General features: G+C 37.1%; 1 protein-coding gene across 1 annotated transcript; it reads right to left on the bottom strand.

The window, feature by feature from the left end:
* Positions 1 to 971: 971 nt before the first annotated feature.
* Positions 972 to 8379, bottom strand: LOC108634942 (complement factor H-like; the record flags this gene model as incomplete). Its single annotated transcript, XM_018045262.1, has 4 exons — positions 8337 to 8379; positions 2571 to 2759; positions 1973 to 2153; positions 972 to 1161 (listed from the first exon to the last, which is right to left on the bottom strand). Coding segments are annotated over exons 1-4 (603 nt in total), but the record flags the coding sequence as incomplete, so codon positions are not given.
* Between the last annotated feature and the right edge of the window lie 449 nt (positions 8380 to 8828).

Consider the following 8828-nt stretch of genomic DNA (forward strand, 5'->3'; position numbering starts at 1 on the left):
AATAATGCTAATTAATTCCATGAAAATACATAGTACAATGGTAAATTTAAGTGCACACTCACACTCAGGACACTATAGTACTTTGATATGGAATGTTAAACACTTAACAATTTAAGAGTTAAAGTGCCAGAATATAAAAGTAACTCTAGCTACAATTATTTTTTAATTAAGTACACATTATAAAAAGAGGCAAATCATGACATCAAAAAGATAAAATGGAGAAGGGAAAAAGGAAGGAGATTTAATATATGGTTGTGCTCATATATTATCAGCATAAAACACACTGCTCTCTCTGAAAGATGCTTGATGTAAATCTCATGGTAAATAAAGCAGGAATCCATACTAGATTCACAAACGGTAAAGAGAAGTTTGTTAAACACATACTACTATAACAAAAATTACAGTAGTATTGTTACACTACTATAACAAAAAATCATGAATTCACAAAGGCAAGCAGTCAGAGAAAAGGAATTAGGGAACTATAAAACATCCTGTTACAAAAGATAGTATTAACACATTTATCTATCAATAATTACACAAAATATAAAGGAATGCATGAGTGCATGCTAAGTAGCTACTGTTGTGTCTGACTCATTGAGACTCAATGGACTGTGGCCCACCAGGCTCCTCTGTCCATGGGATTTCCCAGGCAAGAATACTGGAGTGGGTTGCCATTTCCTTCTCCACTGTTGTCTTCTATCTCAATGAAGTTCTTAAGCCAATTACTTTGACTTATCAGACCAAATCGTCCATATCCATTATTTGGGGGACAGTAACTGAAAAACTATCGTGTTTCTCTGTTAACATTTTAGTCCTTTGATGTCTGTGTCCCTTGAAGTCTCAGGTAGCTGTGTTTGCCTTTAACGAAGCAGTCACTCCCTCCTGTCTTTACAGACTGACTTGGGGAGGGAAGTACACTGTCACACTGATAGGGATTTTGAGACTTTTTCAGACCTTTTTTAAGGACACACCTGTCCCATGTACTCAATTCCTCCTAGGAGAGAATTCTGAAGCTCGTATGCTTCTATTAACGCAGCAAAGACAGTCTCTGTGCCGACAGTTTTCTGGCTGCTTCCCTGGGGCAATGCCAAATGCTCACATTTGTGTGCTTTCTCACAGACCCACGAGGACCGGTTGGCTTCTAGATGTCCCACAGGCCATCTGCAAATGTTTATTTGCCACCGTGGGGGCCTACACAGGGAGCTGGCCCTGGGGAGGGGGATGTGGATGAGATGAGGGGCCCAGGGGTGAGCAGGACCACAAGCACCGGTGTCTGCAATGGTTTGGGGCTCCCTGCTGGGGTCTCCACATGGTCAGTAGAACCCATGTCCCTTGAAGAATTCTAGCCCTGGATGCTGTGCTCCTGGCCTCTCCCCATCCCAGCCATGCAGGTGACCCCAGTGTCCTGGATAAGGGGAGAGAGAAGAGGGCTGGAAGATGAGGACATGGCACTTGCTCACATGCTCTTATTTTCCCCACAGGTAAAATCCTGTGCTGAGGAAGGCTGTCTTGGCACTAAGCAGTGCCACGTCAAGGGCAAAATGAGGCTACTGCTCTAACCCTCAGTGATGCGTCCAGTCTTCCATCTTTGTGCTCTAGCAGCATGCTGTCATGTCTCTGCTAGACTCCTGGACCCCCAACAAAGATCCTCTTATCCACAAATGATGGTCAAAGTCTGTGTTTATATCAGGAGAGACAGTGAGACTCCTGCCATCTTTCTGCCTTCACTCTGTTATTACAGGTTTCTTCTTTGTGGATCTTTTCCTATTTTCTTGAGCAATGTCTATCAATAGGTACATGTATTTTGTTATATACTTATCAGGAAGTCCATAGGTACACTCATAGACACTTGTAAAAAATAACATCAAATAGGTCCTTTGGCAAAACAAGAGGTTGATATAAACTTTTGGAGTGAATAAAACAGCTGAGTCTTAGAAAATTATGAACACAGTGGGATCTCAGCCCAGTTTACTCACTGACACGGATGCATCTGGGAGGAGGAGACCAGCCACTCTCTGTGCAGGTCATTATGTTCCGATAATTTTGAAGACTGTAGCCATGATAGCAGCGAACCCTTACAGTTTCACCCTGTAGAACTTTTTTTTCACTACTTGGGTTATATCCATTTTCCAAATTATGGAAAATACATTCTCCTAAGGATCATAAAAATAATATGGTAGAAAAAAAAACATAAATTTGTTAAAATAGAACCTTAAAGATTAACCTTCTAGAATTTAAATGTGAATGCACTAGCATTCAAATATGATATGTAACAATAAAAATGAAAGTTACTACCACCATTGTTACAAATGAAAATAACATTCCATATTATTTTATTTCATTTATGATTAAAGTATGTATACATGATGCAGATATTCTTATAAAGTCTCTATCTCACAGGATTTACATGAAGAGCCTCTAGTAAAGGGAAGATCTATTTGGATTTTTTTTTTTCATAGAACTCATCCCTTGGCCTTGCTGTTGTTACACAACACTTTACTCAGTTGTCTACTTTTGTCTCTTCACTCTTTCAAAGATTTATGTATATAAACTTAAATAGGTTTACTTACTGAGGCATGGTTCTTCTGGAGACCATCCTTCTGCTGTGCAAGTCAGGTAATCTGAGGAATATTGTGAAGGAGACACAAAATACTGATCACAGTTATAGAGAAACTGTTGATTTACATGTGCTGGAAAGCGTCCTCTGTATGAATGATAAAGCCGTCCATGTTTTATTACTGGATAATTACAGTGTTTCCCTTGGAGTAAAAAAAGTAGAAATAATGCTTTACCTTATTATTAAATTATATAAGAAATTAACATTATCTCTATGAATTACATTCTTGTTCAGTTAATTACACTCACTACATTATGATTTCTAGGAAAAGAGGTTATAGAAAACTCAGATGATTGAAATACATAAAGATGTCCTTGATATTGAAGGTCAAATTATGTCTTGTGAGTCATATCATATAAAATTTGTATGTAGATTCTCTTGGTTGAAAACTATAGAGACTTAATAAATGAATTCTCCTTAAATAGAGAAGTGCTAACCATAGTTGACTAAATTAGCATCTTAGTCAAGAGATGAAAGTACAGATTTTGTCTTGTGGCTCATTTTGACTTCTTTTTCTTGCTATTCCATTCTAATCAGAAACAACATCCTGACACTTCTTCTCAGACCAAATCAATGTAGAAAGAAAACAGTGTTGTTGTTTTTCCAATTAACGTTCATTACTTTAATTTTCTGTTTATTGGAAACATGTGATATATATAGAGAATCACAGTAATTTTCATGGCTCTAATCACACAGGAAAGTAACATTATTGTTTATCACTCAAACTAGATATTAGGCATCTTTTCCCTTGCTTATCTAATTGGAGAAATGGACAATCAATAATTCTTAATTTCCAAATGGTTAAGATTAAGGGAAACCCTTGAATGCTTGTGTCTAATTTTAATTGGAGAATGATGCATTTTTTTCAGTATTTCTTACAAATATTTTAAACGAGGTATAACATATTACAATTTATTTTTTAATATATATTGAGTAATTGTCACTTATATGCTAAGTGAATTATAAACTTTGAATCTTTGCATATCTTAATCCCTTTAACAAAGACATGTCAATTATACAATCTCATGGCCTATAGTCTGCATCTCTCATCACTAATAGATTTCCCACACTTTTTTGAAGCTTCTCTACATTTTTTAGTTTGAAATGCTTATTTAGTTTGATTCCTCTTAAGTAACAGTCTAGGTTTCTTCCCACTACTTTCTATAGATTAGAATACTTTCTCTTAATCCTTGAATTTTACAAATTTCACTCATGTATGTCAAGATATGTGTATTTAACAATAATACCATGTTGGGCAAGCTTGGAGTGTTTATATTTGCAGGACTCAAGTGAAAAGAACTCAACTAACTTTGTCATTACATTGTAGAGGAGAGATTTGAGTCCTGATTACCTGAGTTCAGATCTAGTACAGTTATTCACCTCATTTTGATGCCTCATAGAACATGAATTAGTAAAATAATCCACTGAGATTCACTTCCAAAAGGTACACAAAGAGGGCATAATTAAAAAGTAAACATCATTGCTGTCACTGCCCTGAGCTATTTCCCTCCTCTCTTCTATTTGGTCACATGTGAATCTGTCATTTGTCTCTCTAATCAGATCATTTATTGAAGCACATACATAGTCCACTATGGTCAGAGTGGCACTGACTCTGTCAAGACTAAGAACAACCTCATTCTCCTCTCACACTTCTACCAAATACAAGTTCTGGTCTCATGAGCAGGCTTGGCTGTCCATCATAGTGTTGGCTCAGATTGATCTCAAAATTGACTGAAAAGTATTCACTAAGTTTTAAAAGTGTTTCTAGTCATTCTGTATTTGTGCTGCTTATTCCTATGGTCCAGGCCCAGGATCTTACAATTATCACAGCTAAATATCATGTTATTGAGTCCAACCTCACACATGGGCATCTTTCTGAGTGATGAACCTGTCCTAATGTGGGTTCACTTTCAGTACCTCAGGATCATTCAGGCACATCTCCTTTGCTCCATTAAACTGGTTGTTGATACAAAACAGCAATGGAGCAGGCCTGAGAACAAAATCCTGCATCTGATAATCAGCTTATTTAATGAAATTATGAATATCTGATAAGCTATTTAACTGGCCAATTTCCTCATCTTGTCTACATGAACTTTACAAGGTCCCTTGTGGGATAACTTTGCTGTGATGTAAATACATTTGGGTTGATCTGCCATTTTCATAGGCTTTCCCTATGGCTCAGTGGGTAAGGAATCTACCTGTAATGCAGAAAACAAGGGAGATGCAGATTTGATCCCTGGGTCAATCATATTCCCTTGCAGAAGGAAGTGGCAACCCACTCCAGTAATCTTGCCTGGAGAATTCCATGGACAGAGGAGCCTGGAGAGGCTATAGTCCAAAGGGTTGCAAAGAGTTGGACATGATTAAGGGACCAAGCACACAGCACCATTTTCATAAATCCATCTTAAACAAGTTTAAATATCTTTAGTATAATTCTTATATAGATTGAAATCTGTTTAATACTGTTAACACTCATTTTAAAAGAAATTGTGGTTCGAAAAATCATTTTAGATTTATACTTGCAATTGCTATTAAGGTCATTGACATGTTTTATAAAGTTACAGTTTTCTTTCCTGTAATAACTGGTTTAAGTTTGCCAAAATCTTATGATGTACTGTTAGAAAAAAGAGTATTGTTACAAAAGAGGCAGGAAAGAAGTTGAGAAGTAAAGGAAGCATCCCCAGAAAATACTCTGTTTAGTTGACCTGACATTTTTCTATATGTGATGGTTTTAGGAAAGTCCACAATGCCTTCCACACTCCTCTCTCCAAATATTAGAGCCTAAGTCCTCTGAGTGTCCAGGACTTAGTGACCATTTCTCATGATTACCCATGACTGACGTGACAGTGTGACAAACTCATACCTGCTGTGGAGGCTTCCTTCCTCCCTGTCTGCTGTCACTGGCCCTGAGGAAAGCTAGATATCTCTCAAGCAACCTGCGCAGATGACCACGTAGTCAGGTGCTGAGGCCTCCCCCGAAAGCTAAGAGAGTGAGCCAACTTGGAAGCAAAGCCTCCAGCCCAGCTGAGTGTCCAGGTAACAGCGGCCCAGGCCATTACCCAGTTGCCTCCCAAACAGAGTGATACATAACTAGCCAGCGAAGCCCTTTCTTTATTCTTGACCCACAGGAGCTCTAAGAATATGGAAGTGTATTATCTTAAGCCAATGTGTTTTCTGGAAAATTTGTTAATTAGGACTATGTATCTAATATAATGGGCATCCCACTTGGTGCTAGTGGTAAACAAGGAACCCGCCTGCCAATGCAGGAGACATAGTACAGGCAGGTTTGATCCTTGGGTTTGGATGATCCCCTGGAGGCAGGCATGGCAACCCACTCCAGTATTGTTGCCTGGAAAATCCCATGGACAGAGAAGCCTGGTGGGCTACAGCCGATGGGGAGGCAGAGCGTCAGACATGACTGAAGCGACTTAGCGTGCAGGCATGCAGGCGTCTACAATAGGTGTTAGTTGATGTGAGTTTTACTTAATGGCTTGAATCTGATATTACAATTATTTTGCATGCTAAAAATTTCATAAGTGCACCCATAAATTATGGAAAAAAATTTTGCTTAAATATTCAAACATTTAGCTTTAAGACCACTTTTGGAAAGAGTTTAGTTGTTAATGAGAAGAGAAGGGTTGCACTGGAATATCTGGTGAAGATTTGTCAAAGTTTCACATTTCTCTTTCATATTGTCTACTCTTTCTCCTCTTGTTTGGAAATATGCCTGTAGTCTTATTCTGCTGCTGCTGCTGCTAAGTCGCTTCAGTCCTGTCTGACTCTGTGTGACCCCATAAACGGCAGCCCACCAGGCTCGCCCATCCCTGGGATTCTCCAGGCAAGAACACTGGAGTGGGTTGCCATTTCCTTCTCCAATGCATGAAAGTGCAAAGTGAAAGTGAAGTCGCTCAGTCATGCCTGACTCTTAGCGATCCCATGGACTGCAGCCTACCAGGCTCATCTGCCCATGGGATTTTCCAGGCAAGAGTACTGGAGTGGGGTGCCATTGCCTTCTCCAGTAATCTTATTCTAGCTGATTAATAAACCATCACTCATGTACCTGAGAATCAGGAGAAACAATTCATGTCTGCCTGCTCCTCAGCAAGAATAATGGTGATGCAGCCTTTCTTATAAGTGATCTGGGGCCAGAGCTGCTTTTAATTGTAACACTAAGGACTAGACAGGGAGATTTATTGTGCTGCAAATGTTGTTCACGAAGAAAATTACCAAATGGACTAAAATAGCATGCAACAAATTATGAGATGAATAATGCAGAGTGATGCATATTCTATTCACATCTTGAATGTCACGAGGGATCATAAAACTCATTAGAGTTTTCATTTACAAAAACTTGAAGACAAATGGATTATTAAGAAAATGAAAGACAAATATATCATAATGAAGAACATATAAGTTTTATATTTGGGAGGAAAATCTTTGTTTTCAATATGATTTAATTACTTATATTAATACATTTATATAATTTGATTTTTGTTTTTCATTTTCATTGGAGTTGCTTTTAAATATTGGATTAGCTTCTGCTGTACATTAAAATGAATCTGAATATGTTATATGAATGTGTGTGTATATATATATATATATATATATATATATATTCCCTTTTCTTGTATTTCCTTCCCATTTAGGCCACCAGAGAGCATTGAGTGGAGCTGCTTATGATACACAGTAAGTTCTCCTTAGTTATCTATTTTATCCACAACTGCCAGGACATGGAATCAACCTAAATGTCCATCAACAGAAGAACAGATGCAGAAGAAGTGGTACATATACACAGTGAAATATTACTCAGCCATGAAAAGCTATGAAATTGCATAATTTGCAGACATGGATAGACCTAGAGACTGTCACATAGAGAGAAGCAAGTCAGAAAGAGAAAAATAAATATTGTGTAATATTGCTTATATACAGAATCTAGAAAAATGCTACAGATGAACTTATTGCAAAGCAAAAATAGAGATACAGGCATAGAGAATGGATGTCTAGATGCAAGAGGGCCCAAGAGTAGAGGGATGAATTGGGAGAGTGTAAAAAATAGATAACTAATGATAACAACTTATAAGTTTAAAACTAAAAGTGACAATTTTTTTAAGGTAGTCAACATTTACATTTCTCTCTGAAAAGAATTCTAAATATATTGGCACTACACTGGAAATTAAGACTGTCTTTCACATTTTGTAAAAGGAAAATATATCTTGTACCTATGCTGGTTTTTAAAAATTAACAGTGATGTTAAAGACCTTTAATAGATTTATTAAGCTATAATCACAATACAGTCAAATGAACATATTTAAAATGAGATTTGAACCTGCAAAAATCACCATATGTAAAAGTATAACAATAACCATTGTTCTCCAGAGCTTTCTCATATTACAAGTAAGACTCTCCTAAACATTCTGGAATTATAATCTACTTTTCTGTGACACATTTTCTATTCACATTTTCATGAGCATATTCACATGACCCCATAATCTACATAAAGTACCTTTTTGCACTGTGGAACTCAGATGACATAGAAAAGTATTCAATTTGTTTTCCCCTTTTAGGTGAATGTCTGATCATTTTTCCATTAAGGTATTCTTATGGTTATCTCACAGTGCAGACTATTTTAACCAGTTTATTCAATCAAAAATACACACAAAGGAAAGTAGATAGTTATATTTAGGAGGAAGCCGGAGTGTTCACGTCGGTTTCAACTTACCCTGTCCATGAGCAGTGTAAAACCACAAGGTGAGGAAGGACATTGATTAACAACAACATGTTAGATTTTCCCAGTGGTACATTCACACAAATACTCCAGTTGCACTGTTTAGGGTTCAAAAATCTGCTTCATTTGCAGTTACCTAGTGTGACTGAATTTATGCATTACAATGAAGCTAGTTAATTAGTGCCATTTAGTAAATATTAAAGTTCAAAGTTTTGAAATGTCCCTACCTTGTTTCTGTTGGTAGTTTCACAATAAGTTATTGTAGTCATCACCTGATATCTATGTGCACAACTTTCTGTGGCTAATATGGACTAGCTCCAAAGCCATATATCAGATACTAACTTTCAATAATATATTTCAAGACAGTAGGTGAAGTTTGTACCAGCCATTTGGGTCATCCGTATTTTCATGGACTAGGGAAAGTGAATAAATTAGAAAAAAATTAGAGCTTAAAAACAGTCATATAAATTATAGCACAATCCCTTC

Source organism: Capra hircus, unplaced genomic scaffold (genome assembly GCF_001704415.2).
Source record: "Capra hircus breed San Clemente unplaced genomic scaffold, ASM170441v1, whole genome shotgun sequence".
NCBI lineage: Eukaryota > Metazoa > Chordata > Mammalia > Artiodactyla > Bovidae > Capra > Capra hircus.